Source organism: Henckelia pumila, chromosome 2 (assembly GCF_033568475.1).
Source record: "Henckelia pumila isolate YLH828 chromosome 2, ASM3356847v2, whole genome shotgun sequence".
NCBI classification, from domain to species: Eukaryota; Viridiplantae; Streptophyta; class Magnoliopsida; order Lamiales; family Gesneriaceae; genus Henckelia; species Henckelia pumila.
Window position 1 is genome coordinate 13,166,673 of NC_133121.1, and position 18,006 is coordinate 13,184,678.

Genomic DNA, 18,006 nt, shown 5'->3' on the forward strand with positions numbered 1-18,006 from the left:
ATTAAACATGACAAAGGCAAACCTACTATGAATCAAGTATTTTATGTTTGTAATCGAAGTTTATTATATGTAAATCAATACTGATTTAAACGTAATGGAGTACCAACATCATATCAACCATAATGTCTTATTTAATTGAAAATTGAGTGTCTTCGTAATGTGAATGAAGATTTAACACAAAGAAGGTGAACTTTAGTTCAACTACTTCATTTTATGTTATTTGATGTTAAAGATAATGAAATTAAAAGTAAAATATCATATTAGAAATAAAACAAGGGACAAACGATGAGTAGAGAACATATGTTACAATCACAATTCTGTAATTCAATGAGGTTACAAAGAAATATGGAGTTTAAAGGTTTGTTACACCCATAATCTCAAATACGTGTGCTTGGAACTAGTCTATATCACACAAGAGACTTGAACACTTTTAAGACACAAATTGTATTTGAAGACGCGAAATAGATTGTCGTTGTTAATTTGCCTAAAATGAGTATTCATAGTGTGTAATTGAGTACTATGCCCGTTTTTATTTTCATTAAATTAAAATTATAATAAAAAGCGAGAAGGACCCACTCGCTTTAAATGGCTATTAAATACAGGGGAAACATCATCTTCATTTTCGTTTACATAAGGGAAAGCGTTCATCACTATCAATATTACCCATCTTCTTCCTTGTGACCACAAGGCCATAAAAGTAAGTGAATACCATGAAATTGGATAGATCTGTGATTTTTATTTATCACTTAGCTGTTTTTGTTTTCAGATCTGGAATATTTTTCTCTTCTACCCTATTTTTCTTTTTTCGTATTGTTGCAGATTTGCAATGGAGGTAAAGGAGCCACCGGAATGCCAATGCGGTGGAGGAAAGATGACTCATCGAAAAGCAGGTCTACGGTCAACAAGACCAGGAGCGGCATACTACATACCCAAATCGTTTTGTCTGGGGCGATGAATATGACGGAAATCCACACAAAACACAGTCACAATTCCACGGTGGTAGTCAAACCGATATTAATCGCGAGTCAATGATATATGAGCAATCCTCCGCTTCTTTTGCTCATCCCTGTGATGAACCGAAACATGAAAATCGACCTCACCAATCCGATGCTCAAAATAAATTATTATCAGACATATCAGTTGCTTGTTGCTGTTTTGGCTGTGGATGTTTTATCTTCGCAATTGTACTTCTCATTACGCTGTTGCTTGTATTAATTGCGCGTTGATGAAATCTGATGTGTATTTGTTATCAATTTGAATCCTTGAACTTTGGTTGAAATCTGGGTATGTATGTATGTGTTATCGGCACATGTGTACTTAGATTTGTATTATAATTGGCTTCAAATGAGATATGAGTTGAACTCAAAGGAAGCATACGAGTTGGATTCCAAATACGACAGTAAATAAGCATATGATAATAGTAAAAGATCCCACCAAAAATCACCAAGTCTAAATTGAAAAGGCCACAACAGACCCAAAATCCTTAAGCAACAATATCCAAACAACATATGTTCAAGATCACAATACAATGATCTAGCATCTTAACAAAGTTTACACATAAATAACCTGCTAAAACACCAACATAAATCCAACACCAAACAGTACGATACAAAGGACAAAACACATAATGAAATGAGTTGTTCGACAGCAAACAACTCAACATCACAACTTCAAAAAACTTCAATCGACACTGCGACCACGTTTATGCCTCTTGGTCGACAAATCCACTCTTGTGTGTCTTTCGGCATCTGTCGTTTCCTTACTGCAAAACACAACAGAATCAGTACATACTAAGTAAAAAAAATATTGCAACCATAAATTAATGAGTCTAATTACAAAGAAATAATGACACAACTGCTAAGTATTTTCTATGGTAAGATATTACACTAGTTAATTGATTCTTTGCATGTCCTTCTGTTGTGTCCTTGTCTATGGCACCGACCACAGTTCAATGTGCGTAATTCAGTTTGAGATGGAAATCTTTTTGTCCTTCTACGTCCGGGTTGACTTCGAGAATCTGGTGCATATATCACATTATCTTCATCCAGTTGAGATTCATACATGTCAAACGTGGGTATCGGATTTATGGTCGCTCTGTATGTCTCACGATACATTCTCGTAGTATAACACTTATCAAAAAAGTCATAAAAGGATAATGATTTAGACTCAATCGCTGCACAAGCATGCTTGCAAGGAAGTTTAAGTACTTGCCAAGCACGGCACGAGCACGTATGATGTCTCAAATCAACAGCATATGTCTTGTCACCCTCAACAACCTCAAAACTCGCATTGCTGGATCTATCAACTCTCAAGCTTCTAAAACTAATGCAGGTAGAAACTAATATTTTCTCCTTCTTTAGAGTAAGTTCTTTGTTCAATTCCGATGATGCCTCACGACGTTGATGCATCATTTTCATTATTTGTTTGCGAATATGATCAACCATAGGGACAATAGGGAGAAACCTTGCAGCCTTCACCCAGCTATTCCAGCATTCTGCTATATTATTGTTGATCACTCCCCATCGATTACCAGGAAATAAAGAATTGGCCCAACATTGTGGCTGTGAGTTAATAATGAAATCTCTTGCATTTGGCATTGATTCAATGATGTTATTAATGTGCTCACTGTAATCCTGTCTGGAATAGGCATACGCAGCTTTTTTGAAAACGGAACTCCAATGTTTTTTGTTGTGCATAGGATATCTACGCATAACCTGAAATCAAATATAAACAAAAATTACAACAAATAAAAATATTTTGGATTAAAAAAGGTCTGAGACAGTAGGCATACCTGTTTTACAAAATTATCAACCAAATGTCTGAGACAGTAGGCATGATGGCTATTGGGAAATACACTTTCAATTGCCTTAATTATCCCAGGATGCCGATCCGAGAAAAATATGTAATCATTGAAAATCATCACGTTATTGTACAAGAGTACTTGTCTCAACTTAAGACAAAACCACATCCAGTTCTTATCATTCTCTGCGTCAACAACAGCATAAGCCAGCGTGAATAAGTCATCATTGCCATCTTTTGTAACTGCTGCCAATATGCATCCTTGATGCTTGTTTTTTATGTGAGTTCCATCCACAAAAATTAATGGCCTGCACCCATTAACAAAACCAACAACACACGCATTCAAGCAAATAAACAGCCTTTGGAACTTCCGACTTTCTTCATCTATCTCATATTCTGCAAAGCTCCCCGGATTAGTATCTTTCACATCATTACAATACCAGTGTAATCTTCCATACACCCCTTTATCAGTGCCATGTATATCATGCATAGCTAATTCTTTCCCCATCCAAGCTCTATGATACTCTAATTCAACACCATAGTCTCGATGAATGTCCTTTATCATTTCACATGGACGGTACAACGGTTCAGCTCGTAACTTATCCTTTACCACATTTGCAACCCAAGATGAATCAGCCCTAGGATGCCCATGACTGTGCAGATGGTCCTCGCCACAGCTATGTTTAAGATTGCATTTACGGATGCCAAATATATTATCAGATTTATGTTTTGATGCATATATCCTCCAGTTACAATTACCATCACTACAAACTACAATCACCTTCACATTATCATTTTTCTTGTACAAAAAAGATCTTCTACTTGCGATAGCAAAAATCTTAAGATAAATCCTAAACTCTGCCGCATCTTTGAATGTCTGACCCTCACCACGTATGCAATGACTCCACGAATCCAAAGAATTTCTAAGAGTAAGCATTGTCATCTGTGGCTCACTCGTCGAACCGGTGTTCTCTTCAATAATGTCAATCCTTCTCAATTTAAAACAATCACATTACAACCATCTCTTCTCGGAGACTCATATAATATGTTGTACTAACTTATTACAATGTATTATCATATTCAAAAAATTTATTCCTAATTCAAATAAAATGTAGTACTATAAATAAATTTGTAGAACATTTACTTGAGATAAAAAGTACCATATTTTTAAGATCAATTTACCTTTGAAGATGTCTATCGCCCATAGATGGATCATTTCTTCTCACCGCCCTCATATCAATGATTGTTAGCTTCAAACATGTGTGGAGATTAAGCATAGTAAACACGTCATCGTCCTCTTTCAGTGTAACAAAAATTTTCTCATGAGGAGCTTGGTATTGCAGGGAAATTAGATCAGACCTCATATCCACACATTTTCTCGACAGAGTGAAGAAAAGCTCCATCAGATTAGTTGGATTGCTGATTGAAATCATATAGAGTTCACCATTGTAGTGACAACTACCAATAAAACCAGTATTTGAACTTCCAGCCCCTAAATTCATTGCTGTAATAAAAATAAATCAACAAAAATTACACTGATGTGAATAAGGTGTCTCAAGCTTATAATTTCATCGTTGTGAAGCCAAATAAATAACAAATTAATATACATTAGAATTTTTTTACGGGAAATTTTTTAACTAATAAGATATCATAAAAAACGAATGAATTTTTCTTCTTCAAAATTTTTATCATATATTAACGTAAATTTAGGAGCGAATTGAAGAACATGAGTTCATAAAAAAATTAAACCTGGATTATAATCTATAGCCACGATAAGAAAATAATTGCACCACAGTTCTAGGGCAAAAATTTACGAACACACTTACTGTTTTACGATTCAAACTTTCAAGAAATTGCTCCAAAAAACGTAGACAAAATCAAACGAACACACTTACTGTTTTACGATTCAAACTTTCAAAATGTGGATCACAGAATTTCGGCCCAAGAGTGGAAGCTACAATTATTCAAGCTTTCGAAAATTTTGGAATTCCCATCTTCAGTCACGGCTTACATGCCCTGTGTAGGGAAAAAGGAAATCTGAGAAAAAAATCAAGTCATCGATAAAAGAGAAAGTGAGCTACGTGTATTCAAACATAAGGACATTTAGGACTTTTCGTTATATTAATGAGCTAAGACTATTTTTATTTGCCAGTGGGGACCCCTTACTTTTAAACACTGACAAGGGGACTGGATCACAATTCAATACTATCCTTGGGGATTTATTGATGGATTCCCCTTAATTCATTTCTCCCATTTAATTTAAAGTATCCCTTCAAAAACAATGGTTCAGTTTGATACGGGTGATGAGATAAATAATATATAGATAAATAATATAATGTAATAAAAAATAAATAAGAAAGGATAGTAAATGTAACGCCCAGAAATTCGTCACATAAATCCGCATGCATAATTAGAGGATTTTAATAATTTTAAAATAAGTAAAAATGTGTTAAATTGTTTTATGAGTTATTATGTGAATTATGTGATTTATTGACATGTTTTAAATATTGTTTCGGCATTTAAATCGGTATGATGTGATTTATGAATTTATTTGAGAAAATTTATTTTATGATCGCGTAGGCGGGACCGTGGACGGACGAGATGTTTGTTTTCACCCAAAATATTTTATGAGATTTTTAGGAGCCTTAAAATATTATTTTAAGGTATAATTTGAAGAAAATTATAGTATTTAGATACATATTTATTTATGTGCTAGTTTTTACCAAAAATAAGTTATTTTAATAACTTTTATTAAGCTTTAAAAATCCCATTAATTATAATTTCGGGATTTAAGGTTAAATATCAGATTTATATTGTATTTAAGAGTTTTAAAATTCTATATGTTTAGAGTATATATTTATCCTAATTAATTATTAGTTATATTATGTTAAATTATCTCCTAAAACCCTACTCTATTCACGTTTCTTCCTACCTAGCCGCCTCCACCTTCTTCCTTCTCCTCTCCCACTTTTTTTACAGCAGAATCACTAGCCTCCATAGCCGATTCTTCAAGGTTTTTAAATTAGTTTGAAGATTCGTTCGTCCAGGAAAGCCGTACGCGCGATTTAGATGTCGTTTCTTGCAAAAATTCATCAAGGCACGTCTCGAATCCATTCTTGAACACCATTTAAATCATATTACACAGTTCTTTTTAAACATGAATGATCAGATTATGTATGCGTTTGTGGTTTTGAATGAAATTCTTCACATGATCATGCATGGTTCACGTTTTTAGGTGCATAACCCATGTTTCTTCATATATTCTGATCTAAGGCTGTTTGAGGTGCTGAACACATTGGTTGAGGGCTGAGGGTTGTGATTGTATGGTGGTTCATGTGGCTTAATCGCTGGTTTAGGCTGGGTGCACTATAGAAGACAGATTTGGCGCAGGTTGAGCAGTTTCAGAAAAATGGCTCGTTCTTGGTCCATAGGGTGAGTTAGGGTCTGGTTCTGGTGGGGTTAGAACCGCCAGACCTTGGGGAAGGTATTCCAGGTGGTGCTCCGGCAGGTGGTGGCCGGATCTGGGCGGCCAAACGGCCTGAAGTGTCGAGTCACGTTCTGCGCGTACAGCAGCAGAGGGGTTCTGTTGTTTTGGTTCGTTCTCCTTCTACAAAGCTCGGTTTTAAGTCAAATTTGTTGCGTTAGAACTGCCTGGATGTTAGATAAATATGGAAAGTGGTTTCACGGCCAAAGGTGGCCTGAGCAGGCGGCACGATCAGTTTTTCTGAAGCCGCTCAGGGCTGCCGTGAGTTGGGCTTTGGGAGAGGAAGGCTAGGGTTGCGTCTTGTGTTTTGGCAGGCCGGGCTTGGTTTTTCGGGTCCGGGTTGGGTCTAAAATATAATGGGTCAAGTTAGTTTGGTCCGGGTTTGGGTTATATTAGTTGGACTCGGGTATTTTTATTTTAAATTAAATAAGAGATTAAGTTAATAATAAATGAGTTTGGGCTCGAGTTAATTAATTAATTAGACTAGTTTAATTTTAATTATGGGCTTAATTAATTAATGAAGTGAGACCACTAACTTGTCATGGGTCGTGTGATCCATGAGAATTATTGGGTCAAGATGTGTCGGATTTAGTAATTTAATGGTCTAATTTATAGGTTAATGAACTAGTTAATAATTTATTTGATTAATTCTAAGTAATTTAATGGATTTAATTAATGTTTTAGTGAGCTTATTAGTTTTACATGGATCTAGGGGTCCATGACTTATTGTGTCAGTTTAGGAATTTATAGGTTTAAGTTAAGTGGTCAGCAGCTCAAACAAGCTCTTGGAAAATTAAAAGGTCCGTAAATATATATTTAATTCATGCATGCATTTTTATTAGATATATAAGTATGATTTTTAAGAAAATAAATAAAATATATATTTACGGGCGAATTTTCATGAAATAAAGAAATAAATGAGATTTTTTTTTTAGTTCATGCATAATGTAAGAATTTTTATGATAAGTTTAAATGTATGTTAAGAAAAATATATTTTTATGGAAGTTGAAGTGAAGGTGGAAAGCGATGTGGTTGGAGGCCGGGATACCTGGGCCCGGTGACCTTCCTAATGATGTATAAGTATGATGAGCTTATGGATCTAGCTGAGAGGGCTGGTGAAGTGGCAGCACAGAGGTGGAAACTCCACCGCCGCGTACGTTGGTTTATAGATTGATCAATCGCTTAGTATGATGTCACCGACATGGATATGACCTGTTGAGAACTAAGAAATCATGATAAGTTATTTTATGAGATTTATTAAGTATGATGATATATGTTTAGCATTATGATAAATCAGTATAATTACTTTATTTCATGTTTATATGCATATAATTTTAAGATCATGCACGTATATTTATATTTACGTATTTTATATGATGTGTGCTTGTGTGTGGTTTCATTTTGTTATGTAAGGATAGAACGTGCCGAGTCTCTAGGCTCAATAGATTTAAATGGTGCAGGTGAGCAAAATGTCAATATGGATAATGTGTTCCCGACTGGCGGCGAGGGCGTATGAGTATCCAGGCGGCTAGAACCCGTGACCATCGCTCAATTATGATACTTATGTTGAGATTTAAAATACTTATTTCCGCACACGTTTCATTATTTTTAGATTTTTGAGAGTATGCTTGGATTTTAGATTTAATTATTTATTTATTTTTAGTTTGCATGGATTTTTGTGTAGGAAGTATTAATTAGGAATTTTATTATGAAATTTTTATGAAATATTATTTAGTAATTAATTTTAAGTATTTAATTGAATGTGTGTACTTTTATTGTATTTACTGTGTTTATGTATTTTAAATTAAGTAAAGTTATTTTTAAGTATGATATATATATGTACGGGCATATATATATTTATATTCATTATTTTATTATCAGAGAGTTTAAAAAAAAAATTCAGTAGTAGTTTTAGGACGTTTCAGTAAATATTTTATTTGATTTGATTGATAGATTATAGTTTATTTAATTTGACTGATTAAATTTTAAATAAAAATAGTAAATTACCATATTATCCTTTTAATAATAAAAATATATAAATAATATTATTTATAATGGGTATTATAGTAATTTTAATTCAATGATTTGATTGATGTAAGATAAATAATTAATGATTTGATTGATGTAAAATTATAATTAATTGATGGATAAATAATATGATGAAAAGAACTTGTGATTAGACAAGATAATTTTATACATAGATTATTAATAACGGTACCAAACGGAGCCTTAATATATGTTATAAATAATGAGAGAAATAGTGATGTGATTAGTGAGAATTCATATGATATGAGAGATAATTATATATACTAGTATACCGCTGCACGCGTTGCGTACTCGTACATTTCGTTTTTTTTTTAAAAGACAATAAATAATAAATTTCAAAATTAAAAAATAATAAAATAATAAATAATAAATTGTAAAATTAAAAAATAATAAAAATATAACATTTTTCTAAACAAATGTTCACAAAAAATATATATATCTTATAAAGTGAGTGTCATATTTGTAAATAAAATATTATCAAAGGGCACAAAGTGAGCTTTTAATGGCTATAAAAGAGGAAACTGTATAAAATGACTATTTTGCCCAATAATTTTGGTTTTATTGAAATTGTTACGCCTTAAACGCATACAAATCTCGTGTTATGAGATTAATGTTTTTAATGCATTAACAAATCTCATATTATTATGTTTTGATGATTACAAAACTCGGTTAATTGTTACTAACCATTTAAAGTGAGACTTTGCAGATTAGATCATATTAACAATCAAATTCTTGGAAGTTACTTTGAAGTTGTAAAAGAAATGGACAAGGACAAGCCAATATTATAAAGCAGAAACTTGCAAAATTCACCGGGCACTTTCCGGTCATCCAAATCAGATCTCCAACAATGAAAATCAAGATCAGGATGTTCTCAAGCTTCTCTCCAAATTTCATAGCAATCCAACGGCTGGATATGGAGATATGAGTTTTTTTAACAAAGCTGCACAGTACTTACTTCTGCAAGGAATGAACTATGAAGACTCAACTTCAGAAAATAACTGGGAATGCTTCGGTTATTAAAATCCGATCTCCACCAATCACATGGATTTCTATGATGTTTTAAAGTTTGTATCCAAATTTCAAATCAATCCAACGGCTGGATATGGAGTTATGATTTTTTCAAATATGTTGAACAGTAGCTATTTCTGCAAGGAGCTAACTGCTGAAGTATCGGATTCAGAAGCCTACTGGAATCGATGGAGGCATCCAAATCCAATCTCCACCAATAACGATCAATATCAGGATGTTAAAAAGATTGTGTGTTAATTTCAGGCCAATCCAACGGATGGATTGTGAGATTCGAATTTTTGAAAAGTAATGCTCAGAACCAAAGCGAGAACGTGATTTTGCAACTTCCGAGATTTACTGGAAATGTTTGACTAGTTAGAATCAAATCTCCACCGTTCAGATTGAAGATCCAGATGTTTTAAAGCTTCAGTTTAAATTTCAGACCAATCCAACGGTTAGATTGGAAGATATGATTTTTCCACAAAAGATGCTCAGTGCTGGAAAAAGAAGGCAGCGGCGCCTACACTTTGTCTCTACTCCTTGGCTTCCCAATAAACGCTCCAAGCACACAAATTCAAATTCAAATCTTTGCCAACTATAAATAGAGGCTTGTCAAGACCATTTAGAGACATCCCAACTCATCTCTTCTCTCATTTGCAAGCAATTTCTCACTATCAAAGTGTTTGTGTGATATATTTGAGAGTGTTTGTAAAAATAGTTTGTGAGTTGGTTGTGCTATTGTTGTAAACACTTGAGTGTGAAGCCAAGTGTGTTGTGCTATCGTTGTAAGCACTTGAGTGTGAAGCCAAGTGTTGTGTTGAGGCTATCCTTGGAGCCCTTAAGGCCAAGAGTGTTGAGTTGTATCGGCGCGGTGATCGTGTCAAGTTGTAAGGCTATCCTTGGAGCCATCAAGGCCAAGACGTTCGAAGTGCTAGTGGATCCTTGGTTAATCGACTTAACCAAGAAGGGGAGACGTAGACGATTTATCGTCGAACTTCCATAAACATCTCTTATCCCTTTTACTGCTTTATTTACATTACGTATTTATTTACCGCACTTATTTATTTGATTGCTTAAGTCTTCCGCTTGCGTACTTGCATAATCATTTTAAATTGCTAAAGTTGCCAATAGAACCTAAATCCCCCCCCCCATTAGGTTCTAACAAGTGGTATCAAAGCCATTTGAAAATACTTTTCAAATCCTTTTTATGGCAAACCTAGCGAGTGATTATGCTCAAGGGCAATCTACTAATCGTCCTCCTCTTTTTAATGGCATAAACTACGGGTATTGGAAAAATCGTATGTCCCTATATATCCAATCCGTAGACTATGACCTATGAAAAGTGACGGTGAAAGGTCCCTATACACCTATGAAAATAGTTGATGGGGTTGAAATTCCTAAGGGAATGGATGACTTTTCAAAAGAGGACATGAAATTAATTTCGCAAAATGCTAAAGCTATGAATATCTTGCATTGTTCCTTAGATATGAACGAGTACAACCGGATATCGATGTGCTCATCTTCTAAAGAGATATGGGACAAGCTAGAAATATGTCACGAAGGCACCAACCAAGTGAAAGAAACAAAGATCGACTTACTCCAACTCAAATACGAAACATTTGAGATGGAATCCAACGAAGATGTTGACACCATGTTCCGAAGGCTTACTCAAATCATCAATGAGTTAGCACAATTGGGAGAACAATATCCTACCAAGCAAGTTTGGAGGAGAGCTCTTCGTGCCCTACCAAAAGAATGGGATGCAAAGAGAACCGCCATCATCGAATCCAACAAAGGGGACACTGCCGCCTATGATCTTGATCAACTACATGGGACCCTAAAAACCCATGAGTTAGAAGTGTCCACAAGAAAAGAATCAAAGAAAGAAGATGTCAAGCACAAAGGGATAGCCTTGACTACACAAGTCGAAGAAGATGACGATGATGACATGGCTCTCTTCGCAAGAAAATTCAAGAAATTCATGCGAGGAAACAAATTCAAAAAAGGAGAAGAAACCTGAGAAAGAAGTGACCTGCTACAACTGTCAACAACAAGGTCACTACGCCAATGAATGCCCACTCAAGAAGAAAGTGGACAAAGGAAAGAAGAAAGCCCTACTAGCTACCTGGAGTGATAGCGACGACGACGACGAGGAAGCAAACTTCTGCTTAATGGCTAAAAGTGATGACATCGTCTCTGACGACGATGACGAGGTACCTACTTACGATGAACTCTTACATGCTTATAAAGATATGTTTGATATGGTTAAGGTTCTTAGAAAAGAGAATAGAAATCTTAAAAAGGAATTAGAAACTAAGGAGCATGATAACCTTAGACTTAAGGATGACTTAGATCACTTAGAAAAATCTTTCGATAAATTCAATGTGAGTAGCAATAAATTGAACAACCTACTTAGCATGCAGAAATGTAGCTTTGATAAGGGAGGAATAGGCTATGGTAAAAAGTCTATAGACTTTGCTAGTCTAATAGCTAAAGCTAAAATGAGATCAACCCCTACTTGTTCTTATTGTTGCAAATCTGGTCATGTTAGACATAAATGCAGATCATTGAAATATCAATATGTTCAAAAGAGCTATATGAAATGGAGGCCTAAGAGTACTTAACAACTCATTAGTCGGCATTATGAGATCAAAATCTAAGGGAGTTCAATATAGACCGGCTTAAAAATGCCTTGACTTGCGGCTGGTCTCCCTGTTGAACGTTGCTCTGTCCAAGGAAATAGGTTTTTAAAGTGGCCATATGCCCTACCTACTACTGGGAGCACTCTTGGAAAGTGGCGATGATGTTGCTATGAGAGACTGAACTCTTAGAAGTCTATTTTGTATCTCTCTTTTCTAACATTGTGGACCCAAAAGAACTAAAGGGTACCAAAATCAATTATTTTCAGGGAAAAAAATGCTCTCCCTAGCATATGGTATCTAGACAGTGGATGTTCTAGACATATGACGGGAAACAAGGATCTTCTTCAATCAATCAAACCAAAGGAGAAGGGGACTGTCACCTTTGGAGACAACAGCAAATGAGTAATTGAAGGCATCGGCTCAATAGGTATATCTAATTCTTGTCTAATTGATGATGTACTCCTAGTGAAAGGACTTAAGCATAATCTACTAAGCATAAGTCAATTGTGCGATAGAGGTTATGAAGTCAAATTCACTCCCCAACACTGCACTGTATCATTTATTAGTGACAAATCCATAAATTTCAAAGGATATAGAAGTGAGAACGTTTACAAGGTCTCTTTAAATAATTTATCTTTATCAAATATAAAAAGCCTTGTATCCGTGAATGTTGATGACAACATTCTTTGGCATAGACGATTGGGTCATGTTGGTCCTAGTACCATCGAAAAACTTTTAAAACTTGACTTAGTCGTTGGTATGCCAAAACTTGATTTGAAACTTGATTCTATTTGTGATGCGTGTCAATTTGGCAAACATACAAGGGAATCTTTTAAAAGCAAAAATTTTGTATCCACTTCTATGCCCCTTGAACTTCTCCACCTAGATCTATGTGGTCCCTCGAGGAACGCTAGTTTAGGAGGAAAGCTTTATGCGTTTGTCATTGTAGATGATTTTTCACGTTACACGTGGACATTGTTTTTAGCTCACAAAAATGATGCCTTTGAGTATTTTAAAACTTTTGCTAAACGAGTTGAGAATGAGAAAAATCTTTCAATAAAACAGATCCGTAGTGACCACGGAACTGAATTTCAAAATGAGAATTTTTCAAACTTTTGTATAGAAAAAGGCATCGGTCACAATTTTTCTTGTCCTAGGACTCCTCAACAAAACGGGGTCGTTGAGAGGAAAAATAGGACACTAGTAGAGATTGCAAGGACCATGTTATGTGAGCATTCTCTACCAAAATATTTTTGGGCTGAAGCAATGAACACTGCCTGTTACATCATCAATCGCGTATCAATAAGGCCAATTCTCAAGAAAACTCCATACGAGTTATGGAGGGAGAGAAAGCCTAACATTTCATTCTTTCGGGCTTTTGGTTCTAAGTGCTTCATTCACAACAATGGTAAGGACAACCTTGGCAAATTTGATGCCAAATCCAATAAAGGTATTTTTCTTGGGTATTCTACTACAAGTAAGGCTTATAGAGTATTCAATAAGCGCACCTTACTTGTTGAAGAATCAATGCATGTTATATTTGATGAATCTTTGTTAAATATTTCTCGCACTAACAATGATGATATAGAAATACTTGAAGAAGAGATGGTTTCCTCAAGCTTAAATGATATAGATGCTACAGTTGAGGAAACACCACTTCCTAAGGAATGGACACATCACAAAGATCATCCTAAAGATCTGATAATTGGAAGTCCTTCAAAGGGAGTATCTACTCGCTCTTCTCTCAATAATATTTGTAATCATCTTGCTTTTGTTTCTCATGTTGAGCCAAAATGTGTTGATGATGCTTTACTTGATGATTCCTGGATTATTGCTATGCAAGATGAGTTAAATGAATTTAAACGCAATAATGTTTGGGATCTTGTTTCTAGGCCGCATGATAGACCTGTGATAGGTACTAAATGGGTGTTTAGAAATAAACTTGATGAGCATGGCACCATCACTAGAAACAAGGCTAGGCTCGTAGCTAAAGGATATAGTCAAGAAGAAGGCATTGATTATGATGAGACTTATGCTCCTGTTGCCCGTCTTGAATCCATTCGTATGTTACTTGCTTTTGCATGCTCTAGAAATTTTAAATTATTTCAGATGGATGTTAAAAGTGCTTTCTTGAATGGTGATTTGAAAGAAGAGGTCTATATTGAACAACCTGATGGCTTTGTTGATAATTTGTTATCTGATCACGTATATAGACTCAACAAAGCTTTGTATGGATTGAAACAAGCTCCTCGAGCTTGGTATGAAAAACTCTCTTCTTTCCTTATTACCAATGGCTTTACTAGAGGAATTGTTGATATTACTTTGTTTACCAAACATGACAAAGATGATTTATTAATTGTGCAAATTTATGTTGATGACATAATTTTTGGTTCTACTAATGAAACTCTTTGTCAAGAATTCTCTAAGTTGATGCAGGAACACTTCGAGATGAGTATGATGGGGGAACTTAACTATTTCCTCGGATTACAAATCAAACAGTGCAAGGATGGGTTCTTTGTGAACCAAAGCAAATACATCAAGGAGATTCTAAAGAAGTTTGGAATGGAGAACACAAAATCATCATCCACACCGATGAGCACAGCAATCAGACTCGACAAGGATGAAAATGGTAAAACTGTAGATCAATCTTCCTTTCGTAGTATGATTGGCTCCTTATTATATGCTACTGCTAGTAGACCGGACATTATGTTTAGTGTTTGCTTGTGTGCACGATTTCAATCATGTCCAAAGGAATCACATTTGTTCGCCTTAAAACGCATTTTCAAATATCTTTCAAATACTCCAAATCTCGGCTTGTGGTATTCGAAAAATTCTTTCTTTGATTTAAAATCTTATTGCGATGCCGACTTTGGTGGATATAAGGTGGACCGGAAAAGCACTAGTGGAACCTGTTTCTTTTTAGGAAACTGTTTGGTTTCTTGGTTTTTCAAAAAGCAAAACTGTGTTGCGTTATCAACGACCGAAGCCAAATATATGGCTGCCGGTAGTTGTTGTGCGCAAATTCTTTGGATGAAGCATCAATTGCTCGACTATGGCGTCTCTTTTTCAAAAATCCCTATTTTCTGTGACAACACTAGCGCCATATGTCTTACAAAGAATCCGATTCAACATTCGCGCACCAAACATATTGACATTCGTCATCATTTTATTCGTGACCACATCGAACGAAATGAAGTTGAACTTCAATATGTTGACACTAAAAATCAAATTGCCGATATTTTTACAAAACCACTAGATGAAAATACTTTTATTCGTTTGCGTGGTGAACTTGGCATGATTGAGTTGTAATCACTTGTGGACATAAATAAATTTAATGTCATATTAAGGGGGAGCTTAATATAAAATTTGAGCAACTTAATTTTGGATAATACAAATTAATTGTATTTATTCAAAGTTATAAAGCTCACATTTTATGTGAAATTTATGTGTTGCTTTTTAGAAATCATATTTAATTATCATGTTTTGTATTTATTTTTCCAGTCTTTTTGATTATCACAAAAAGGGGGAGAATTAGTTTGGTTAAATACTTTAACTAAGGGGGAGAGTTAGTTTGCTTAAATGCATAGAGAATAAAAAAATTGGTTATTTGATAAACAAACTCTTCTTAACTAATTGTTTAATTTAGGAGGAGTTTTATTCATGCAATTATATTGTGCAAATTTAAATTATTTATTTAATATTGTACATTTATTTCTCCTATTTAACCAAGTTTTGTGATCATCAAAAAGGGGGAGATTGTTACGCCTTAAACGCATACAAATCTCGTGTTATGAGATTAATGTTTTTAATGCATTAACAAATCTCATATTATTATGTTTTGATGATTACAAAACTCGGTTAATTGTTACTAACCATTTAAAGTGAGACTTTGCAGATTAGATCATATTAACAATCAAATTCTTGGAAGTTACTTTGAAGTTGTAAAAGAAATGGACAAGGACAAGCCAATATTATAAAGCAGAAACTTGCAAAATTCACCGGGCACTTTCCGGTCATCCAAATCAGATCTCCAACAATGAAAATCAAGATCAGGATGTTCTCAAGCTTCTCTCCAAATTTCATAGCAATCCAACGGCTGGATATGGAGATATGAGTTTTTTTAACAAAGCTGCACAGTACTTACTTCTGCAAGGAATGAACTATGAAGACTCAACTTCAGAAAATAACTGGGAATGCTTCGGTTATTAAAATCCGATCTCCACCAATCACATGGATTTCTATGATGTTTTAAAGTTTGTATCCAAATTTCAAATCAATCCAACGGCTGGATATGGAGTTATGATTTTTTCAAATATGTTGAACAGTAGCTATTTCTGCAAGGAGCTAACTGCTGAAGTATCGGATTCAGAAGCCTACTGGAATCGATGGAGGCATCCAAATCCAATCTCCACCAATCACGATCAATATCAGGATGTTACAAAGATTGTGTGTTAATTTCAGGCCAATCCAACGGATGGATTGTGAGATTCGAATTTTTGAAAAGTAATGCTCAGAACAAAAGTGAGAACGTGATTTTGCGACTTCCGAGATTTACTGGAAATGTTTGACTAGTTAGAATCAAATCTCCACCGTTCAGATTGAAGATCCAGATGTTTTAAAGCTTCAGTTTAAATTTCAGACCAATCCAACGGTTAGATTGGAATATATGATTTTTTCACAAAAGCTGCTCAGTGCTGGAAAAAGAAGGCAGCGGCGCCTACACTTTGTCTCTACTCCTTGGCTTCCCAATAAACGCTCCAAGCACACAAATTCAAATTCAAATCTTTGTCAACTATAAATAGAGGCTTGTCAAGACCATTTAGAGACATCCCAACTCATCTCTTCTCTCATTTGCAAGCAATTTCTCACTATCAAAGTGTTTGTGTGATATATTTGAGAGTGTTTGTAAAAATAGTTTGTGAGTTGGTTGTGCTATTGTTGTAAACACTTGAGTGTGAAGCCAAGTGTGTTGTGCTATCGTTGTAAACACTTGAGTGTGAAGCCAAGTGTTGTGTTGAGGCTATCCTTGGAGCCCTTAAGGCCAAGAGTGTTGAGTTGTATCGGCGCGGTGATCGTGTCAAGTTGTAAGGCTATCCTTGGAGCCATCGAGGCCAAGACGTTCGAAGTGCTAGTGGATCCTTGGTTAATCGACTTAACCAAGAAGGGGAGACGTAGACGATTTATCGTCGAACTTCCATAAACATCTCTTATCCCTTTTACTACTTTATTTACATTACGTATTTATTTACCGCACTTATTTATTTGATTGCTTAAGTCTTCCGCTTGCGTACTTGCATAATCATTTTAAATTGCTAAAGTTGCCAATAGAACCTAAATCCCCCCCCCCCCCCCATTAGGTTCTAACAGAAATTAAGTTAGGAGATAATGGTAATTTCAAATCAAGCTTCACCAATTAATTGAAAGTTTGTTAATTAGAGGGTCTCTACACTAATAATATAGTAAGATGAGTCAATATTCATGTGAAATTTTTATTGAACTCAATTGTTGGGTTTTTGGAACACAAGCAATCTTGATTTTGATGATAACAAAACTTGTTATTGTGTTTCTAACATATTTTTACTCTAGTGTGAAGTTGTCAACTCAAGATGGAAGCCAAAACTCGAAATTAGCTAAACTGAATTTCTGGCGAGCTCCAGTATTTCAATGATATCTTACATCTCAGTGATTCAAATGATTATCCTCCAAAACAAATGCAAAGAAAACTCAATTTGGAACATATTGTATTTCACGTCAGTTGAGCAAAAACGGATGTTATACCAAAGTGAACTGCATCAGTTTAGCAGCAAATACACCATCAATTTACCTCAAACAGTTCTGGTATATTGGTCATATCTTGCATCTCAATTATCCGAATGGAACTATTCACCATGCGTTGGAAAGATAAGAGAATGATCTACAAATTATTTTCACAAGTTGAAGACTGAATCGGATCCTAAGTAGATTCTAAATGGAGTTGAAGTTACTCGTGCGGAAGTGAAATTCTGCAGAGCATAATTTCTGCAACAG

At 34.9% G+C, this 18,006-nt stretch overlaps 1 protein-coding gene across 1 annotated transcript in view; it reads right to left on the reverse strand.

Annotated features, from left to right (window-relative positions):
• Positions 1–1,670: 1,670 nt before the first annotated feature.
• LOC140877239 (uncharacterized) overlaps positions 1,671–18,006 on the reverse strand; it is a 39,946-nt gene continuing 23,610 nt past the window's right edge. The window contains exons 2-5 of the mRNA XM_073280768.1: positions 3,982–4,303; positions 2,792–3,788; positions 1,943–2,714; positions 1,671–1,762 (exon numbers count right to left, since the gene is read on the reverse strand). Of these exons, the coding sequence (XP_073136869.1) occupies positions 1,671–1,762; positions 1,943–2,714; positions 2,792–3,788; positions 3,982–4,303 (2,183 nt within the window). The remainder of the gene's footprint in view (positions 1,763–1,942; positions 2,715–2,791; positions 3,789–3,981; positions 4,304–18,006) is intronic.